Below are 23,561 nucleotides of genomic sequence, written 5' to 3' on the forward strand. Positions count from 1 at the left end.
AAATATTTTCTTCTACTCTGGCAGCGGAAGAGGGTTAATGGGTCCTTGGTGAATCTAACTAATAGAGACAAAAAAAATGTTACAAATATTCTTTTGAATCTTCAAGGCTTGATGTCTGATGCGCACCGTGAGCCAATGGGGACAGGCGTCACTTAACGGCCATTTTGCGTCGGGGCCATTCGCCAACAGTCAAATGTGCGTATACTTTGAAAACGTAATAGGTTGCTCAATTGCCAAATGATTTTCAAACGAGTTGGTCTATCGTAACTGGAAGAGGTGCAGTGAGTTTACTGCATACTTAGAAATTTAACACATTTTCTAAAGGTGATTGTCCAGCCTGAATTATAGCTTAGCTGCGGTAAAACGTTTTGTTAGAAACAAACCATAAGCAAAGCTGTCATTAATTCAGAGTTAAGTGTGTATTAGTGGAGAAAATAACTCACTTTACGTCCACTTCAGTAGCGTCTGCGAGACAAGTTTCCCGACGCAAGATGGCCGCTAGTTACTTAACACCGCCAACTCTCCCTTCAGACATCACTATGTGTGTGATATTGATGCTATTTACCAGACGTCGTCATCTTTAATATACGATCTTTGTAGTCTGGTTCGGTCTGCTCTCCGGTCACAACAAAAATGGCGGCTGCAGCACGGCTTTTTCTTCGAAGTGTACACTCGAAACTTTCTGTGTCTGGCGTATCCACCGTACCGCAGAACACTTTTGGACCTACGTTGCTAAAACTGTCATCGAGCTGCAACCCCCACGGGAAAACGCAACGTAGACATGCAGCACATTTTACCTTCCAGCCTGACCTCGTCCCAACACAGTATGGTAAGTTGCTAGCTGGTCAGTCAGGTTGCTCCACTTTCGCTTGGAGCACGAAAATTTATCCATTCATATACTAGTAAGCCATTGTTGATGTGTCATCATGGTGTAAATATTGTAAAGCAATAGTATTTTTTAATATATCTTTTAATATAAACAAATGCTTCATAGTTAACTCTGATTCAAATGCAGAAACTTCATTTAAACTGACAAATGGAGAAATTTTATTAAAACCCACTTATATGTTATTACGTCAGTACTCGTGCAAACATTGGCTACCGGATTACAAGATACATCGTAGATGTTTTAGACTGCTATTGCCAATAAATGGGCAAAAATAAGTATAGGTTTAAAGTAGGGCTGTCAAACGATTAAAATTTTTAATCGAGTTAATTACAGCTTAAAAATTAATTAATCGCAATTCAAACCATCTATAAAATATGCCATATTTTTCTGTAAATTATATATATATTCTGTAAAATAATTTGTTGGAATGGAAAGATAAGACACAAGATGGATATATACATTTAACATACGGTACATAAGGACTGTAGTGGGCATTTCACTCTACTGTCATTTAAATCTGTCTATGCTGTCCTCACTCCGAAGTGTCTACTTTTTCCAAAGCTAGACAGCTAGTGAACGACGCCTTAATAATCAGACTTCTTCCTTTTTCATCTGATTTATTAATAAAATGGCCTCAAACCATTGTCCTCTTTAGACCGTAGTGAAACTACAAAAAAAAAGTACACAAGCATAGCATTAGCAACAACGTTAGCTTAGCACGCTATACCGGTTCACTACACATAAACAAAAAGTGTCTCATACAAAAAATATAACATTTCGCTTACTAACATAATATGTACATTCTTTACAACAACCATACTTACGGACAAATCTTGTCCAAGGATCATATAAGCACAACGTTACAACGTAGGCGTCAGCCCGAGACGTTGTGCAGCCATATTGAACTGGCAAGAAAGCAATAAACCATGTCGCAAAGCGACCACAAGAGTTCGCTGTTAGACAGCACAAAAAAAACTTACCAAAAGGCAGAATACTGTGCGTTAATTGCGTCAAATATTTTAACGTGATTAATTTAAAAAATTAATTACCGCGTGTTAACGCGATAATTTTGACAGCCCTTGTTTAAAGTAACAAATAACAATACGCGAAAACGTGAATGTAGTAGCCTATCAAATCTCAATGTAAATAGAATATATGGGAATAAAAACTGGGTTTGCCAAACTCCGCAATTATGTCTATTTAGTTGGAGCCCTGTAATGATGCAGTCCGACTTGTGATCATTGAAGTTTGTTGACGTTTAGAGGGACACAGGTCAATTTTGTTCAGAAGCAGTACCCTTTGTTCATGAATATTTTTGTTTGATGTTGTTTTAGAACAAACAATTCTAGTTTTAAGTCAATTAAACTTGTCTCATGGAAAGATGCCAAATGCCAAGTGATTACTACCCAGATAACAGACCGACGTTGAAAAGATGTTGGATCAACATTCCGCTGTCAATCTTCTATCCTTGAATCAGTGTCACTTTTGCACCCTCAATTAATGTTGTTTCAACGTTGAAATCCTTACAAAACCTAAACGTCATTTCGATTATTAATAATATTGAAACAACTCTGAATCAATGTTATGGTTTCGACCAAAGTGCCCGCTCTTCCATAATTCAATGACTTTTCAGTCATATTTTTCGGTCAATCATAAATCAACTATTTGTCAACATAGTTTATCATCTATAAACAGGGGTGCACATAATTTTTTTGCCCAGGTTCTCAGAGGAGGACCTGGAGATGTGACTTGGTCCTCATTGAGCTTGAGAGCCGACCCGCCTGATGCGATAAATTTATGACAAGCTTTACTTAGAGCCAATTAACTTTAATTAATTATATTAACAATTAATGCTTGATAAACATCAACTGGCACAACAAAATTGCCATTACTTTGAAGTGAAATGTAAAGAAATAAGAAGCACCAATTCAAAATAAAGGGCATTATGCGGCTCCCACATTAACTCCAAGCCTTTTTAAAAGTGGGATATCCTCCTCATAAGACCTCATTGAACGTGCATGTTTAGCTTTGTAAAATGCGAGCAAAAACACGTTTGTCAGTGCATGTCGCTGTTCATTACCTTTATTCCGCCACTTGTCCATAGGGCGAGTGGGGTCCTGTTTGACATCGATAGTTTGCTTAATTGCCACATGCTCTCTGTTTTTTTCGTGCTTTTCAATGTTTGGATGGCTGAAATTCTTTGACCCTACATAAAATGCGCTGCTCTTATCGGCGACATTGGGATTCTCACGGCACATTTTGTACCGCATTTCCGTGCGAGCATCATTTGCTTCTAGCCATGGTACCTCCTGTAGCCACTTTTCAGCAAAAGGCCTTTTTTCGGTAGCTCCGGTGACGTCTCTGTCGTCTGTGTCTTTTGACGGGGGTGGGGGAACACGGAAGTAATTTAGTGATGGCCAAATGAAGCCTCATTAAGCAATGAAGCTTTGCAGCCAATTGGTTTGCACATGTAGCAAAGCTTCATGGTGCTTCATTTAAGCCTGTGGCAATATGCAATAATTCCATTTATCGCGCGATAAATTAAAATGAAGGCGGTAATTTTCCCGCTGCGAAATATCGCGTCGCGTGCACGTACGTGTGCACATGCGTGCGCGCATGCGGCTGACGTGCTGTTAAAAGTTCGTTACCAACTGCGCAAAATGCATCTTCCTTCCAGGTCTGGCAAAAACTAGCACCGGAGCCAATCGTTCCCATTATATCCTATTGTTCAACGTATGCCGGCTGCGTCAGTGCTCCGGAGTGACTGTGGACCATCTACAGCGCGCCGGTGTTGTTGACATGTGGGCGCTCCCGTCAGGAGTGACATTTCACGCGGGCCGGCTATTTTTCGGCACAATGCCGGATATTTACAACGAAGTCCGCCAAAACATTGTTACCGACTTGGCTGCTACGAACAACCTCGCTTTGACACCGAACAGCTGAATGAAATTAAGAGCGCTGTGCTTCAAACTCGTCCTGTTTATAAACGTCTGGTGTTGTGTGGTAATGAGCAGACGTGACTTCAGCGGTGCTTGCTAACTTTTTTAATGCGCCCACACACTAGATATCATGAAATGGCAAACTAGATGTGCTACTTCCCATGCCATTGGCTACGTGAGCCCAGAGTGATTATTGGACACGTAGTCCATATACTACATAGATGAATTCTTAACTGTCATGACTGAATGGAAGTTAAGAAGGCCAAATCAATCCATACCAGTGACTATAGATAATGTTGCAAATATTGATAATTCAGTACGTGACACAGATGGATTCGGACCACAAATAGGATGTCTTGCTCATGTAGTAAACCTATCTGCTAAGAGAGCTGTAGCAGTCAACGGTGTGCCCTGCCTCACTTTACAAACAGTAAAGATTGTTCTCAGCACTTTTATACAAACTTTTTTCAGATCAGTAAGAAGTAAGCACATAAATATTATGCACTAAAATGCATGTTTTTATGATGCCAATTTAATTTTTGCTTGTTAGCAAAAAAAAAAAAAAAAAAAAAAAAAAAAAAAAACGAAACAAAAATTTTTATTTTATTTTATTTTTTTTTACAGAGCATTAAATATATTGAATCGGATCGAAAATCGTGTCCCTCGTATCAAAAATCGTACCGATCTGTGACTTAACTGTATCGTTGCATCCCTATGGAACACCGCTGCAGAGGCTATGACGGGAAAAGTTTTCATTTGCCTAAATGCTTAACTTATTAAGTGCATTTTTTTTTTTTTTTTTAAACACATTTTATTTATTCTGTGTTTTTGTGTGGTATCAATATTGTTGTTTTTTACTCAAGAGGCATGGTCTATTGTTTTTAGTGATTTCTTAAAAAGTATTTTTGAATTTAGTCAATATTTAATCGCGTTTAAATGGGTGTACTTGATCTATTAATATATAGTGTATTCTCACTGTGTTATTGTAAATTAGTTTTAAAAAATTGGGGGGGGCACAATAATATCGCATATCGCAGTAATTTATGAGAATAATTATCGCACACTAAAATTTGTTATCGCGACAGGTCTAGCTTCATTTACCCTATGGCGCCATCAAGTGGTCTAGAAGCCCAAGAGGTCAACATTGTTAAGAATTCAATGGCTATTTGCTTAAGACAAAGATATGAATGTGCTTGTGTTAGTAATTTAGTATATGAACAAAATACAACAAGTGCTAAGGGTAATTTGTTATTCATTTTTATTTAGAAATAATAGCTTTCCCACAGTGGCTGGCTTTAAACAGTTTCTTTTTTTTTTGGAAAATATTTCACCAGCTTTAGAAAATATTCTTTCACAAGACACAGATGAAGCTGGGGTGCAGAGAAATGTGAGTGCCAGTTTATATAAATTTGGGTAGGTATTCTTTTGTGCCTCCCAGTACACTAATGGATTGTTCATTCTGTTGATGTTTGGTTCAGATAGGTACACACTAGGCCTGAACGATATATCGTTTAAACATTGCCATCGCGATGTGCGCATGTGCAATAGTCCCATCGCAAGGACGTGCGATAGTTTTTTAATTTCATTTTTTTTAATCCACAAACGTTCGTTTTGAGGAAGGAGAGGGGAAAAAAAGCGCAGCTTCTCTTTCTCTCCAGCAAGTCATCGGCTCCTCCCCCTCCCCCTGCAACAGCGGAGTGGAGGGAGGAGGGGCCGAACAGCAGAGCGGAGGGAGGAGGGCCCGTTCTCAAAGTGAAAGCAAGCAATCAACACGTTGGAGGAGCAAGGAAGACTGTATCCAAAAGGAGTTTTGGCAAGAACAAGACTATAAGGGACAAAAAACAGCCCTGTCGACAGTGCCTCGCCATGGTTGCCTCAACAAGAAGTAATCTGTCAAACATGTGGGACCATTTAAAACGCAGGTATCTATGCATTCCTGCTACGAGCTCCCCATCAGAGGCTTTTTAGCACAGGTGGGAACATTGTTACGTGCCAACGTTATTGTCTCAAGCCTGCTATAGTGGATAAACTAATAGTCTTGGCCAAAAACCTATGAGACCCAGTTGAGAATTGCTGAGCAAGGAAGGTGGACGATATGCAGACAAATACATAACACAGCTGAAGGAATGTCTTTTCTTTTTATTCCTGTGACAGCTATTAGGAAGGCAGGAAATTTGGGAGTTAAAATGGTTCTGTTATTCATCACAGTTATTTGCAGTTATTCAGTTCAATTATTTACAAGTTCAATTGAGTTTGTTTCTTTTATATTTAAATTTATTGTAAACCGTATTTTTCAAATAACTATATATAGTACAGCAGCACATAAAGTTTTGATACTTAATATTTTTGTTGAAATATTTTTACAACTTTGTTGCCGTTTTGCAGTTTTATATTGTTATATTTTGTGTAAACAACTCAGGGGACTAATGCACTTGCACTTTTATTAGTCAGATTTAATATTTAAGTTCAAATATGTTGACAACTTTGTTGTTTAACTGAGGTTTTTATGTATTGTTATAGTTTGTGAACTCTTTTGTCATATTTAATATTTTTGTTCAAATATGTTGACAACTTTGTTGTTTTACTGAGGTTTTTATTTATTGTTATAGTTTGTGAACAACTCTTTTATTTGTCATATTTAATATTTTTGTTCAAATATGTTGACAACTTTGTTGTTATTTTACAGAAGTTTTTATTTGTTATATTTTGTCAAAAACTAAGGGGACTAATGCACCTGCTCTTTTATTTATCATTTAATGTATTTGCTGCTGTTGAAGTGTAAAATATTGTATTCAATAAATGATCTATTTTGTGCAGACATGACTTCCTGGATACCTTCATACAGAAATCTTCATCATTCACAAATTAAACGGTATTATATGAATACACTGTGGTCACGGTGTGTTATGTAAAGTATTTCCAAACAGCTATTCAAGTATTTAGTGAAAATAAATTTAAAAAAGATAGATCTTTTTTTTTTTAATATCGCAATATAATATCGCAATATATTGCAAACCTAAAAAAAATCGCGACAATAGTTTTTTCCAATATCGTTCAGGCCTAGTACACACACACACACACTCACATATATATTAAAGTAGTTTTACTCCCTTACCTTATTGAAAGCAATCAAATCAAAATGTTTCCATACAGGGGAGGATCGCTCTTTTCGCGCAGGTTCCATCGCAAGCAAAGGACAACGCTCGAAAAAAGATTGCACTGGTTGCACTGTTGCGCACAGATTTAACAAGTACAGGAGCCCGAAATCCACAAAATGTGAGATAACAGGCGATCGCCATTGCGTTTTGCAACCAATTTATACCGTAGTCTGTCCTGTTTTTGCAATGTGCGCCAAACGTTGGATCACTTCCGAAGCACTCACGAGATTCAGCCGGCCACCGGCCGGCCGCCGGCAAGGCTTCCCACGTCATCATTTTCGGGTTTTGCCGAAATGAAGCGCGCCTCGCTACAAGCTTCATGGAAACCCCCCTCCCATTACTCGACACAAGCTTCGGAACCTCGGCTCATTTCGTCCCATCACTAAAGTAATTACTCAGTGTGGCCTGCCTCTTCAAAATTTTGAGAAGTTATTTTCTTGTGTCCGCCGCAAATACAGTGGTCAGCCATCGGTACGCAAAAGCGTATGGAAGCCGTTGAGGGCCAGCGCATTTGTCTACGTCCAGTATGTATGCGCGCATGCGGACCACTTATGTGCACCCCTGTCTATAAAACAATGTTAACCCAACCATCTCCTGACATACCATAGAGCAACATTGTTTCAACGTCCCTTGACGTAAAAAATTTCGATGTCAACCATACTGATAATTTTGATGGGAAAATCAACGGTTATTCAATATCTGTCTGCTTTCTGGGTAGTTTTTTTCCCCCCGTAAATTCTTTCTAACGGCACAAATATACTGCAGTATTTTATGAAAAGGAAATAATATACATCTTTATATCTTTGTTAATCATTCAATTTGCTTAGTTCAAATACTGTATTTTGAGGTTATATGTTACATTAACTTAAAGAGCATATGACACGAGAAAAAAAGTCTTAAATGGCATTATTATGTGAATTAGAATCATATTTTGAGACTATTCGACTATATACAACAATTTAGCAAAGCACAGATGACGAGAAATTAAGTCTTTTAATCTGCCGGTTAGCCACGCCTACCATTATAGGGCTTTAGCGTCCCCAACAGGTGGATGACGTCAGCGGTAGACTGGGCTCATCGGTTTTACTATTCAGCCCATTGAGGGGGAATTATTCAGAACGAGGAAAACGCGACGAAGAGAGCCGCAAAATGTCATTGTTTCAGTCTCTCTACTCCAATATTTTTACAGGTTATTCTTTTTATCCAAGTATTTTTTCCCAATAGCTATATAAATGGCTTGAGAAGGACCAGTCAGCCCGTCGAGGGGGAACTATTCACAAAGAGGAAAACGCGACGAAGAGAGCGGCAAAATGTCAATGTTTCTGTCTCTTTACTTCAATATTTTTACAGGATATTCTTTTTATCCAAGTATTTTCCCCAATAGCTATATAAATGGCTTGAGAAGGACCAGTCAGCCCGTCGAGGGGGAACTATTCACAACGAGGAAAATGCGACGAAGAGAGCGGCAAAATGTCATTGTTTCTGTCTCTTTACTTCAATATTTTTACAGGATATTCTTTTTACAGACTTGTGCTGAATGGAATATGAAATAATAAAAATGCATTTATTCAGGACGACATGTCAAAATTACTCCATAATGGTCAAAACTGTCGACTTCACCTTTACTGTCGCACCTCCCGAACGATATTTTATGACACCTAAATCGGACATATGTCATTTCCCTTCCCCGGCTTCGGAGAGTGTAAACAAACCAGAAGGCGTGACAGCTAGCCGACATGCTAACCCGAACCGAGTGATGTTTCAAAGTCTTCGAAGCGGAAAATCACACATAACTATCCTGGATTATCTGACATGACGACCCGGTTGTCGATTGTCTTTGCGGATCGGCAAACCGCCCGGCGGAGAGCAATTTACAGTTCGTTCCCCGGAGGAGGGTGGCTGGAGTTGTTGTGCAGCTAACGTGCTGCTGCTAATGAGCATTAGGAGAGCTATTTACATGCCTATCAATGATCAAACGTAAGTAGTCCTTCATTTAAAGGAAGTTTGTAGTGTTTACTTTGTAATCGCTGTATTCGTATTTGACATGATACAAAACAAGATGTTTACTCGCTTCCTCGTAAGTCCAATGGTCCCACAGTAAATATCCACGGTGAATGGAAACCTTTTGAAACTCCAAAAAGGCGCATACGCCTCTCCCTCATACAGAAAGATTTTTCTGCAGCCGTTTGGCTGGCGTGATGCGAAAAATAAACGTATTAATCCGCAAAATCAGCTGAATCCTTCGTCCTCATACACAACAGTACACTGTAGCGTGAAGAGGACGTCTTCTACCGTACACGTCACAGCGCCCTCCTCCTCAATGCAAGACCGAAGCCGGAAGTCACTCATTTTCATGGCGCGGGATTAAAAAAACTAAATAAAAATAGCGATCGCTTCCACACACATCCAAGCGGCCCATATCATTCAGGGGCATAAAATACCGCGTGTATTATGAAATAAACATGCTTTTTCGTGTCACAGGCACTTTAAATTCTAGTATAAATCATATTTGCATATAATCATGATCCAATTTTAAAAAAGTATTGTTTTATCGAATCGTGGGTGAAAAATAATGATAGATCAACTCCTGAGTTTGTATATTATTGAATTTCTACCAGGTGCAGCTCTATTGGCTCGATTGATGACACGGTTGTTACTTACACATGATTATGAATGAATATATTGATTGATTAAGAATAATACCTTTTGATTTTTCCACGCGCAGGCCTGTCAAGTCGTCACGCAGGTTGTTGTTGTTGCTCTTGCGAACACTAACTTTGAAGCCGTACTCCTCCATCATTCATGAAGTAATATGTACTGTAATATGATGTAATATGAACTATTATCTTATCGATGTGCCAGTATGAGATTTTGATGGTATGATAACCTTAAGCAAAAATACCGCGGTATCCTGGTATTGCAATTATTGCTCTAAAATGTGTTATTTTGAGATGTGTGGGTTATTAAAAAAAATCCATTGAACAGGATTTAAAAAAATGTTCACAATAAATAATACAACAAAAAATAAATAACTGAAATATTTTAAATAAAAATTGAAATAAGTAGAACTGCTTCTTTTTGGTAGCTAAAATAATATAAATAATAATATAATAGATACAAGCGATTTTGTTTTTTTGACGCAGGAAAAAGCACACCACCTTCAGCCATTGCTTCAACTCTAGTCTACAGCACAGAGTAACGTTGATGACAGACATAGCAACAACCGAAAGGGGAGGGGTGAGCCCTCCCGATCCATTTCTCGCTGCACTTTTGGGACATAAAAAATATCTTCTACCGTACTACGGTATTGAAACTGTGACGTTAAATTTTGAAACCGGTAACCGGCGCATGCCTAATCAGGGCTGATTAATTAATTGCAGACCTAATGGTGCTTGCATTTAGGTTATGGGTTAGCCACGAGAGGGCATGCGTGCCAAGCACACGGACTTATGGTGCCTATGTTTCCTGTAGGTTACGAGTTAGTCAGTAGAGGGCATGCGTGCACACAGCCTTTAGCCTGTAGTGTGCTGGGGCACACGTGTTTATTTATTTATTAAGAAGGTTTATGGTAATGCTTGCTAAGCTTAAATGGTTGTGTTGCATAATAGTTCAGTCCATATTGCATTTAAGTAAATCAGTACGTATATCCTGTCTATTTTCCCATATTGAAAATGAATTTATTAGCTATTTTAAAAAACAAACAAACAAACAAAAACATTTCTTTAGTGACTGGTTGAAGATGGCAATAATAATATTTAATGATAGTCAACACCAATTTTGCACCTTTGCATCAGCCGTATCGCACAGCTTTATTAAACATATTTATTGGTGTGTAAGATGAACTTGGGTCCTCTGGAAGACTCATATAAACATCATCATCCATTGGTCCTGCTGATCCCTACAAGGGTCTCAACTGACTATGGCCAGGTGGTGTGGAACACGACGAACTGGTTGCCTTCCAATCACATATTAATGATAACAATAATGAATATTATTAATAATATGAGGAATCATTCTATGTAATGTTATCAATGGCTTATATGATTATGCTGGTCTAGTATAAAAAGATTAGACCCCAGAAGTGCTGTGCATGGTCGACATTGTATACACATTTTCAACAGGAATATGTAATTTATTGAGATCTGGTGTGTATTGTTGAAATAAGTGATTAAGACATTAACTTATTTCTTAGGCAAGTGCTATATTAAGAATTTCCTTCTCAATTTATTTGTATTTTTACTTCATTATAGGACCAACCGAGAAGATGAATTTGTTTCAGTCAATTACAAGTGCCTTGGACAACACTCTTTCCAGTGACCCCACAGCAGGTATTTATTCTTTTTTTTTTTCTTCAAATTAGGTGTTCTTTTGGTTTCATACAAAGTATTGCAGTTGATTATTTTTCTAAACATAAATCAAGCCAACCAATTACTTCTGCACACTTTATAAACCTTTACAGAATACAGTAAGTGTTGTATTGCTACTCGTACACTCAGAAAGTTGAAAATCGTATTCACCCACCTTCCAACGTAATATTGTGCATATTTTGTTGTAGTTGTCAGATGCTAGTACTATAGTTCCAACAAATGGTACAGCTTGTCAGATCTAAATATGCTGTTGGGAAAACCTGACATGGAGAATGTGTGTGCACATTACATACACACTTCTAAAAGAGCTACAATCTCAACACTTGTTGTTCTTTTGAGTCTTATGAATGATCATATGTATGAGTAAAGTCAATGTCAAAATTGGTCAGAAACTACTACTGGTGTGGTACTAATTTACAGTATGTTTCTTTTTTTACTTATTTTGTTTGCTTTTTTGTGTGTGGCACTATTTCCAAAAGTAATACATCATGCCTTAATCTTAAATTTTCTAAACTACTTCTATTTGTTAAATTTTGGCCCGTCTCTCTTGATCAAAGTAGGCAGACCCAATGCTGTCATTTAGTCTGTGATGCTTCAGTGTATTTTCCCCTTGAGTCAAGGAAAATGTAACTGTAATGCTGTTTATTTGCAGTTATCTTTGGGGAAGATGTGGCCTTTGGAGGTGTATTTCGATGTACAGTGGGTCTAAGAGACAAATATGGTAAGATGCAGCCTACACGATACCATCCATTTTTCAATCATCTAAAGGCCCATTTGTTATTGTACCACAAGGTGGCAGCAGAGTATTTAAGCCCCGACAAACTCACTTTCGCGGCTCTTGAAAGAGTTCACTGTTCACCTAGAGGACCAAAAGGACCCTTTTGAAAATGTTGCTTCTTTGCAGCTTAAGAAAACTAATATGTGCTTAGTTGCCAATGCAAATCTAAATACGAGTATAGATATGAATACTACTGTATTTCCCCAGTAACCTATTTAATTTTGTATTTGAATCACCACAATACATTATTTAGATTAGTATTCTTAACAATATATACATTCAGTTCCTACTCACCCAGATGATGCTTGAATAAACCTTGTTTACCATATACCTGGTACTTGAATTTTAAAAATTCAAAAGGGGAAAATTATTGTGAATTGTGGAGTCCATTTATATGTGTGCCTATGCCTATCAGTCAAATGTGAGCTGTGCAAAATGTATTATGCAATGATGAAGGTATGAGCCCTTTTATTTCATTTTATCACCAGGGACCAAAAACATGGACATCAGTGTGATACCCATACCAATTATCCAGTTCTAAAGCGCAGTATTCATCTAGAATTTCTATAAGCATTGGAAAGTGTATAAGGGACACAACAGGTGTGCAAAGAAGAAGCAGAGCCATTGCTATGCCTGTGAATGGAGTTTTCACCAGACTGTTGCATTGCTGGTTTCTATGGCAACTGTTGAAACAAACTTAGGGCCTGCCTATCAACAGTTTATGAAGCTTTTGTAGACTTGACATGATATAGCTGAATGCATGCATGCATCATTTGTGTGTGTTTGACTAGTGTCCATTAGGGGTCAGCTCAGAAGTTGTTTGCGGCTTCTCTATTCATAGTACACCGCTAAAACAGGTGCTTTCGAGTTTGCATGTGTTTGTCATATAAAAACACTTTCAAATAAAGTACGGTACTGAACAAAAATATAAATGCGACACTTTTGGTTTTGCTCCCTTTGTTTTATGAGCTGGAGTCAAAGATCTAAAACCTTTACATCCACATTTTTCCTCAAATTTGAGCTGAAACGAATACTCGAGCATCTCGAGTAACTCAGGTTTAAAAACTGATCAGAGTAATTTTATTCACCTTGAGGAATCGTTTAATTTTGCCAGCTCCAAGCATCACGTTTTGCCTGGACTACTTTAAATACGGGACAACGCGCTGACGTCACGTGCGTAGAGGAAGAAGCTATTAAAAAAAAAAATTAATTAATTAAAAAATACTGCAGCCGACAGCCGCTACAAACTACGCCGACGTTGCTAAAAACTACGCCCACATGATGCTAGTGTGATAGCATTTAGGACTAGATGCGAAATGACAGACTCGGCCGCATCTGGGCAGCGTTAGTAAACAGCCGCCATCTTTAAGCAGTAGACTTCTCATCGCTAATAAATATAACGTCACTGTCACTCGCTCACATAACATTAGCCCTTTCGGAGGGCTAGGTTTCTATTGATTGTGACCACTGTCGATGCGTGGCTAACGTGTTTTACATACATGCTTTATTTAATCTGTAAAAACACAGCGCTTTAGAGTGATGAGGATGTAAAATTAAAACATAATAAAGCTAACAGTCAGTTTTAGCTCAGTAGTCATTGCTGAATAAAACACCAAGTAGCACTGGTCCCTAATGTACTCCAATACAGCAGGTATCATACATTTATTTTGAACACTGCAAAAACTCAAAATCCTATCACTACTTACAGTTTAGACTAACTTAAAACTTAACTAGAACTTAAAAATAGCTTGACACGAATGGAAATTAAATTGAAACTCGTGGGAAAAAAACGTAGCTCTCAAGTGATGTGTTATCAAGCATAATTACATTTTTAGGTAAGAAATATGTTTAAAAAAAATTTTTTTTATAAGATCTAGAAGTATTTTGAGTGAAAGCAGTGAATTTTTTTTTCTAGTCACATCTGAGATGCAATTGTTGGCTGCTTCCAACAATGTACATCGAAAATAAAGACATTGATTGACTGAAAATGTTTCAATGTTGGATTAAATGTCTTTTTTTCTCATGTATATTTCAAATTGCTCTTTACCCAAAAAAAACAACCAAAAAAAAACAAATGTATCCGATTACTCGATTAATCGATAGAATTTTCAGTCGATCACTCGATTACTAAAATATTCGATAGCTGCAGCCCTAATTCATAGACTTAGACATAGACTGGTTAGCATGGCTGTCTACCAGTTCTGAGTTCAAGGGTTAATTCCTGGCCTCTGGCCTTCCTGTGTGTTTTTTGCATGTTCTCCCTGTGCCTGAGTGATTTTTTTCTGGGTGCTCCGGTTTCCTCTCACATCCCAAAAACATGCATGGTATGCTGATTGAACACTCCAAATTGTCCCCAGGAATGAGTGGTTGTTTATCTCCTTGTGCCCTAAGAATCTGGCAACCAATTAAGAGTATACCCTGCCTACTGCCTGTAGTTAGCTAGGATAGGCTGCAGCCCCCCATGCAACCTCACAAGGGATAAAAAGGGAGATGATTAAATAAATAATGTTCACCTGAAATCCGCAGTTTTATCAAACAGCACAAAGCCACAGAAGACATCAAGTTTGAGGGAGCGTGCAATCGCCTTTTGACAGCAGGAATGTCAGAGTTTTTTTCTTTGAATTATATGTTCATTTCTTTACCGTAAGCCATCTTCAAAGGCGTTTCTGACAATTTGGTAGTCATCCAACTGGCCTCACAACCGTAGTTTACAGGTAACCACACCAACCCTGAACCTCCACATCCACCATATTCACCTCCAAAAGCTTTTCAGTCCAGCCACTCAGACAGTTGCTACAAACAAAGCAAACAATATCTGCACAAACTGTCATGGAAGCTCATTCTCTCGCTTGCTTGTCGGCCTCATGGGGGTCTTGACCTGACTGCTGTTCATTGTTGTAACTAGCTTGAGTGGACAACTGCTCATGTTTGATGGAGTCTGGCAAATGGGAAAGGTGTTCTCTTCATGAATAAATCCCAGTTTTCACTGTTCAGGGCAGATGGTAGACAGCATGTGCGGAGTCGTTTGGTTGAGCGGTTTACTGTTACCAACATTGTGGATCAAGTGGCCCATGCCGGTGGTGACGTTATTGCAAGGGCGGCTGTATGTTATGAGCATAAAAAAATAAAAACTGTTGCATTTTAATCAATGTTATCACTGATTACTTGAAAAAGTAATTTAATTACTGCACACGCCTCAAAGTAATCTAGTAACTTTGCTGATTACTTTATCATCAAAGTATCTAAATTACTTTAAAAATAATTACTTTTTACCAATTTTTCTCCCTTTGCTGCCTCAACATAAGATTGTCAACAGAAAAATGTTCAGTCATGTAATTGAATTTTTCACATAAGTCTTAATCTCCGAGTTAGCGAGGGTTTAATTAGTCGATGGAGTTGATTTCAACCACCATTGACTCGCGCTAGCTTAGCTACTGCGGACCCCTGAAACTAACAAAATCACTGACAAACCGCACGGAATTTGTTCAAATCAACTCCGACTAATTAAACCCATCCTAACTAGAAGATTAAGCCTAATGTCAAAAAATCTTCAAAATTAAAAAAACTTCCCCTTTAAAATAAATACCTAGCCGTTAAAATGTTGTCAATAAAAGTTGCAAAGCAATAAAATAAACAACAAAAATGAACAAGAATCATCTGATCAGTTCATCTGTATTTTTTGTGTGTATATTTTTTTTTTCTGATTGAAAAAAAATCTGGTGGACTGAGGGGGTGAAGTTTAAAGTGCAAAGTAGTGAAGGATCACTGTACGAGAAAAGGGTGGATACTTTGAAGAAAGTAGACTAGATAGACGCGTGGGGATGGCGTGGCTCAGTGTTGTCAGTAGTTGTCCATTCAACCCAGAAGTTGTGGGTTCGATTCTCTGCCCTGATGAACTCGCCTAAATATCCTTGAGCATGATACTGAACCCCATATTGCTCCTGGTGCTGCGTCACCAGTAGGTAGATGGTAATGTAGTGTAAAGCGCTTTGAGCGCCTTGAAAGGTGGAAAAGCGCTATACAAGTATAACACCATTTACCATAGACCCTGACAATAAAGCAAAACTGCACATTTCAGAGAGGTCTCCATTGTGGCCAGCCAAAGGAAAACATGCACAATAACCATTCTATTATGTATCACCTATTCTTTCAGCATCTCAATTAGACATGTGCCGGTTACCGGTTTACCGTGGTGTGAAAACGTCGCGGTTTCAAAACCACTAAAATTTTCCGTCATACCTTAGTACGGTATTCGCTATTTTTCATGTGCCAAAATGCAGCCGAAGTGGCTTGGTGCGGCACCGCTCACCCCTTCCCGTTTGTTGCCGTGAGTGTCACTAAACAGCCAGCAAACCCAAAAACAAATCCTCCAAACACAAGGCGTACTTTTCTTCATTTTATTGAGCTCTCAAATCGTGGTGAAATATACAAATAAATACATTTAAAACGCTGTACAATTGTATTTTTCCACGTGTGATAAGGTTCAACATGATAGCAGTAGCTCCATTAAAACATTCGCCAAAAACAAAACACACATTTTCCTTTCAAATTCAATATACAAACTAACTAAAACTTACAAAGACGAATGTTAGCCTAGGCTAAACTGGGAGAGCAGCTTCTTTTATGTCTCACAGCCGCTGAGTGAGAGAAGAGCTTGAATGCAGGGGGGAAAGAAAAAGAATTGCGTCAAAGATCGCTAATTGAGAGAGGAGGTCTCACTCCTCACTTTTTTTTTTTTTTTTTTTTTTTTTAAGATGAAACCTTTCCTCAACAATATTTACATTTTAACTAATTTATAAAACTAACTTATACATTTTTAACTAACTTATTAACTTATGAATTCTTTGTTCTTTTTAACACAAAGGCATGGCATCATGTAGACTAGAGTTGACACAGTGGCTGAAAATGGCGAAACTTCACTTGAGCTTCCCCCCTCAAAAAAAAGTCATACAGTATATATTTTTAATTTTATTTAGAAGTGTTTTTACTTTTTATAGCAATTATTTTGTTCTTACTCTAATATTGAGCAACTTGAGCTGTGGCTGTGGGTATAGTCTAGGTTCTATTTATTTTAATTTTATATAATATTTGTTATTTTTTGTTAATTTATTTATTTTCACATTATATTCATGTTCCAATTTGCAAATATGTTTCGAAAAAATCCTGTTCAATGGATTTTTTTTGTGTTTTGTTTTTTTAAACCCATACATCTCAAAGTTTTGGAGCTATAATTGCAATACCGTGATACCGTGAAACCGCGGTATTTTTGCTCACGGTTATCGTACCGTGAAAATCTCATACCGGCATATGCCTAATCTCAATATGCCACACCTGTGAGTGGGAAGAATGATCTCAATTAAGCAGAAATGCTCACTAACAAAGATTTGGGAACAAATATTTGAGGGAGTTGGCCTATCATGTCTCTAGAAGGTTTTTTTTTTTTTATATTTCACTCCAGCTTGCAAAAATGGGAGTACAAACAAATGTTGCGTTTACATTTTTGTTCAGTGTGGTATATTTTTCTCAGTATTGAAATACAGTCAAGTATGTTTATTTCAAATATTAAATCTTAACAAAAAGCATCAAAGTAATACAGTGTGGTTAATCCTCTCACATCTAATTAGATAAACCAAAATAACTCATCACATGGCCGTAGTTCCATGCACAGCATCAGTGTACACATTTTTTAGTTTTTCCTCTTTTCATTCCCATCTAAAATTGTTTTTGTTTGTTTGTTTTTTGGTTTTCTTGTATGCCAAAACCCAAATTTCCTCTCCAAATAGCAACACTTGTGTTGATCTATACTCATTTCTCATGTGATGACATTCATAGAAGAATAGTCCAAAATCATACTCTCCTTGTCTTCCATGTATTTTCGGTTGATTTTGGTGCGGTTCATTGTTTTTTCAAATGTATTTTTTATGTTTTTGATAATGTGGAGCCTCAAATCAATTGTGCAGTAGCTTGCTTTGCCTTTTGTTTTCATTGACGTCAGAAATGTTGACCTTTTGGAGAGGGATCATTATTTTCCATCTCATCCTTGTGTACAGTGACGAGCGCAAAGCTGTTTTTATCCCTCTCACTAGTGAAAGGAAAGGAGTGCACCTCTGCCACCTGCAGCAAGTATACAAAAAAGAGGTTAATGCAGGGCGAGGACCATATAAATGGCTTTCATGATGTATCCGTCACAGCCTTCTTCCACTGCCTTCTTTGGATTGCTGACAACTTAAAAAAAAAGTTCAATTTTAATACTCTGTATAATGCGGTACATATTTTTTCAGTGATTCATAAAAAGCAACATTGCTATCTGACTGGAGTGACCACATTTTGAATTACAATTTCAGTTACTGACTAGTATTGAAGTACCATGTGAAACAATATTTCAGTACAAATTTTGTTCATTATTAGGATGTACAAAAAAAAATCAAAATACAGTGGTACCTTGACATAAGATAGCATCGACACATTATCTTTTCGACATCTGATGTAAAATTTGACTCACCATTTGTTTCTACATCCGATGATGTGCTCGAAATACGCCAATTTATGACTGCGTCGCAATTTCATTGTTTTCCTGCAAGACGGACACACGGCGGATTTTCTTGTGAGAGAAATGAACGTAGGTTCCAAGAATGTTAAAGCTGGGGGTGAAAAAATAAAAATAAAATGGAAATGATGGAAAAATATGAGCGTGGTATGTGCGTCCGTGAACTGCTTAACAATATGGCCGTAGCTACCTTCGTTCGCCAGTCTTCATGAGTTAAGGTGACAAATATGATTGTAACATCGCCAAAAAATTGCCATTTTCATCAGGTTTTTAATCGTTTATTTCAGAACATGTGCAACACAACATGCTTACTGTCTGCCACAGCTGAACATGAAATGTGAAAGTCAAAAGTCCTCCCTCACTCTGTCATGTCATCCACACGGTGTGTTCAGGTTCACCACGCAAAACACATCTGCCACATTAGAACCCGATTCATTAAATTATTACAGGTATTATTATTCTGATTTTTATTCATAATTTATTTGCTTTTCTTTGTGTAATTGCTATTTGCAATGTACCAGCAGTAGTTATTAAGGATTTAGTATAGGTTTTCAGGCTGTGGAACGAATTAATGGAACCATAATGTATTCTTATGGGAAAATCCTGCTCGACATACGACCATTTCGACTTACAAACAACGTCCTGGAACGAATTAGCTTCGTATGTAGAGGTACCACTTTATAGACCCTACTCACGTGACGTCACAGCCACGCCCCCGCGCCATGTTGTCCGGATACTAGTCATGTTAATGCATTAGCGCTTCGTAAATTCCTCCTATTATGGCGTGTTTTTCTGCTCGTTAACATTAATAATCAAAATGGTGAAGTCGTGTGTGGCGGTCGGTTGCAAAAACAGAGAAGATAGACGGAGAGACTTGAATTTTTACCGTATTCCGAGAGACCCGAAGAGGAGACCGAGATTGACTGCTGCAATTCGACGAGAAAACTGGGCTCCAAACGACTACCACAGATTACGTAGTAGTCATTTTATATCTGGTAAAATGCATTTAATATATATTTAGAGGGTTTTGGGCTGAGAACCACAATTAAGATCATTGCTAGGCTAATCGCCGACAGCATACACTCAGACGTTGTGAATGAACTACCTGAAAATATATAATTATAAGGGGATAATCAGACAGTTGTCATACAATTAATTTAAAATTTCACTATTGAGGTCAAAAGCCAAAAAATAAATTCAACTAGGGACAATCTGGAGTAGTGCTATCGCACTTCATATTTATTACGTATTATATATGTATACAGTGAGAGTGCTATCGCTAAACCATATAAACATTAAAAGCCCTAGCTCCATTGACAAATGATATGAAATACATTAGACTTGACAGTGGATGTTAGCAAGAACAAAAGATTTTGAATTGAAAATTTCGTAACTCACCTTCCGAGCACAAGATTCCTGCCGAATTTTCGTGTACGAGGACCTGTTTCACCCAACCAGCAACGTAGCATTTATAAGCCTCCAAGCTCTTAAAGTTTTTTCAAACTTTCGTGAGAATAGGCTGATTTTGTGTGGACAAGATAGTTGTAAATATCAGGATATCAGATGTCAGGCGAAGCCAGCGGGTCGAAAAACATCGATTTAGGCATCAAATACGGATCTGGCGAATGGATAAACTGAAGCTTTTCCACGTAACGCCTTTTATGCAACGGATCCAATGAGTTTACAGCGTCAGATAACACCGGGGCTTCCATGAAATGCTCTATAACTTGCTCGACTAATTGAAAACAATGAGAATAGGTCTGAAAAAGAGGTACAATATGGCGGCCGGAAACAGCGACACGCCCATTTTGTGACGTAGGTGAGTAGGGTCTATATAACATTTCTCAGACCATCTCTTGAAGGCGGAGCCTGTCTTCTGACAAGTGAAATGCTTTTAAGTGGGCGTGTTGTACATGTGTGGAGGAATGTGGGGAAGAGAACTATGGCTAGACCAGTGCTTCTCAATTATCATGTATTAGCCCCACCTACAAAGAAGTCATTTTGCGAAACCCCCCTCCACCTTCCGAGGTTTAAAGTACTAAAACTATTGTTGAAAAAATATATAATCTTTATTTAAATTATAAGTACTACATATGTTTGTCATATTTCCTTTCTTTTCTCTTATCTCTGTCTCTTGCAACCCTCCTTTTTATCTCTGTGTAAAACGTCTCTTCAGAGTTTGTTTACGCTCTTCATATTGTTTGCTTAGTGCAAAAAAGCCCTTCCCTATAGCAACAACGAAACAGAACAAAGCAGATAAGTGTGCCATCAACTACTTACCTTTTTGTTGTATGGTGAATAAGTCCAATTAGTTTTGAATGAACGTTAACTCATCACAATTTACTTACATGGATTTTTAGACATACAAACCCAACTACCCACCTTTTCTTTTCATATGTCCAAACCTCCAACCATAATATATTAAAACATTATTAAGATTGGAGTAAGCCAAAGCACCCGAAAAGAGCCCTGTTGAGCATAGGGAGAACATAATTACTGTATATTCCGCACTATGCTTTGAACTTAGAGTCTTCTTGCTGCCAAGCAACAAGACTAACACTGCATTCACGCTGCTCTATGAATTAGATACACAAGTTGCACACATTAAGACTTGTCATCCATTCATCCATTTTGTCCCGCTTATCTGAGATCGGGTCCCGGGGGCAGCAGGTACAGCAGGGAAGATTACACCTCACTCTGTCCCGCCACTTTGTCCAGCTCTTCTAGGAGGATTCTGAAGCGTTTCAGGCCAGCCTGGAGACATAGTTTCCCCAACATGTCCTGGGTCCAACCCCAAATCCACTTTCCAGTGGGACGTGCCCGGAAGACCTCACCATGGAGTCATCCTTATCAGATGCCCAAACCACCTCATCAAGGTCCTTTTGATGTGGAGGAGCAGCGGCTGTACTCCAAGCCCCTCCCGGATGACCAAGCTTCTCCATCTCTAGGGAAGAACCTGGTCACCCTGTGAGGGCAACTCATTTTGGGCGCTTGTATGTAGGACATTGTTCTTTCGGTCACAACGCACTCGTCACCGTGCCGTGGCCATAGGTGAGGATAAGAGTGTAGCTTGACCGGTAAATAGAGAACTTCGCCTTTCATCTAAGCTCCATCTTTACTACGATAAACCAATTCATAGTCCCTATCGCTGCAGATGCTGCACCGATCCACCTGTCGATTTTTCGCTCCATTTTTCTGTTACCCGTGAACAAGACCCAAAGATACTTAAACTCTTACTTGGGGTTCCGGACGCCATATTTCTGGTCCAGCCCCCTGAGGGACTTGGTTGAATGCCTTCTCCAAGTCCACAAAACATGTAGACTGCTTAGGTGAACTCCCACAGTGGCCCTCTTCTATCTCTCTCCAAACCCATCCTGGAGGGTGGCTGTGGGTCCTGGTTTTTGTTTAAACCGATCAAGAACAGACCTTTTAACCAGTGTTGTTAATCTTACTGAAAAAAAGTAATTAATTATAGTTACAAATTACTTCTCCCAAAAAGTAATTGCGTTAGTAACTCAATTACCTGAATGTAAGAGTAATTAGTTACTTGGCAAAGTAATTGGTGATAATTACTTTTTTTTTTTTCCCTCCAAAAAAAAAAAAAAAAAAAAAAAAACATTGGCCACACTATGTGAATTTTTTTGTGAAGGTTTTTGGTACAATTGGCCCGAGCCCAATTCTTTACCCTAATTTACCCTTTACCCTGAATCAACTGTAAAAAGTTGTTAAAATTGCTCCCATTATTGCATTTGTTCCCTTCTCTCTACCTTCGACATATGAAAGTTTTAAAACTGTTTCATCATTTAAAGATAGATTCAAGTCAAGATTTTTCCGATTTAGAAGTATTTATATAAAAAGATTAAAAAAAAGATAAAAAGTTACTTAGGTTCGCTAGGAAGGTTCTCTACAACAGAGCCATCCTAAAAAGTCTACTGCTTTAAGATGGCGGCTGTCTACTAACGCATTTAGTGCCATGCAGTGTTGTTAATTTTACTTTAAAAAAGTAATTAATTACAGTTACAAATTACTTCTCCCAAAAAGTAATTGCGTTAGTAACTCAGTTACCTGAATGTAAGAGTAATTAGTTACTTGGCAAAGTAACTAGTGATATGTTTTTTTCTTTCTCCAAAAAAAAAAAACAAAACAGGTCACACAATGTGAAGCTTAAAGGGTTTGGGGGACAATTGGCCCAAGCCCAATTCTTTACCCTCCACTTAACTAGACACAAGGGTATTGCGATAACTAGCTAGTAACCTTTGCTATGTGTGGAAGTCATTTAAAGTTGTGAATCAATCGTTAAAGTTGTTAAAATTTCTCCCGTTATTGCATTAGTTCCCTTCTGTCTACTTTAAACGTGTAAGTTTTAAAACTGTTTCATCATTTAAAGATAGATTTAAGTTAAGATTTTGCCGATTTAGGAGCATTTTAGATTTTAAAAAATTACTTAGGTTCGCTAGGAAGGATCTCTACATCAGGGCCTTCCTGAGAGGTCTACTGCTTTAAGATGGCGGCTGTTTACAAACGCATGTAGTCCTTAAAACATGTTGGCAGTGCAGCAGTGTCTATCATTTGCATCTAGTTCTATAATATATCTACCGTGTCCTGTGGGCGTAGTTTGTCGGCTATGGCTGCAGTCAGGTATTATTGGAGCCACCTAGCATCGCGGTTGCAACGGCGTCTTCCCCACTCCTGCTCTGCTCTCGTCCCCGTGAGTCCGTTTCTCTCAGACTTTTTTTTATTCAACCAACTTAGTAACGCATAGTAACGCACGCCGTTCCCGCCTCAGTAACGGTAACGGCGTTGCCAAGATGAGAAAAGTAATTAATTAGATTACTCATTACTGAAAAAAATAACGCCGTTAGTAACGCCGTTATATTGTAACG

The 23,561-nt window shown here is 38.2% G+C and overlaps 1 protein-coding gene across 1 annotated transcript in view; it reads left to right on the forward strand.

The window, feature by feature from the left end:
- The first annotated feature begins 579 nt into the window (after positions 1-579).
- Positions 580-23,561, forward strand: part of bckdhb (branched chain keto acid dehydrogenase E1 subunit beta) — a 63,197-nt gene continuing 40,215 nt past the window's right edge. Inside the window, exons 1-3 of the mRNA XM_057834220.1 lie at positions 580-829; positions 11,237-11,314; positions 12,006-12,074. Coding sequence (XP_057690203.1) covers positions 634-829; positions 11,237-11,314; positions 12,006-12,074 — 343 coding nt within the window. The 5' untranslated portion in view covers positions 580-633. The remainder of the gene's footprint in view (positions 830-11,236; positions 11,315-12,005; positions 12,075-23,561) is intronic.

The sequence above is a fragment of the Corythoichthys intestinalis genome, chromosome 4, assembly GCF_030265065.1.
Source record: "Corythoichthys intestinalis isolate RoL2023-P3 chromosome 4, ASM3026506v1, whole genome shotgun sequence".
Classification (NCBI taxonomy): Eukaryota; Metazoa; Chordata; class Actinopteri; order Syngnathiformes; family Syngnathidae; genus Corythoichthys; species Corythoichthys intestinalis.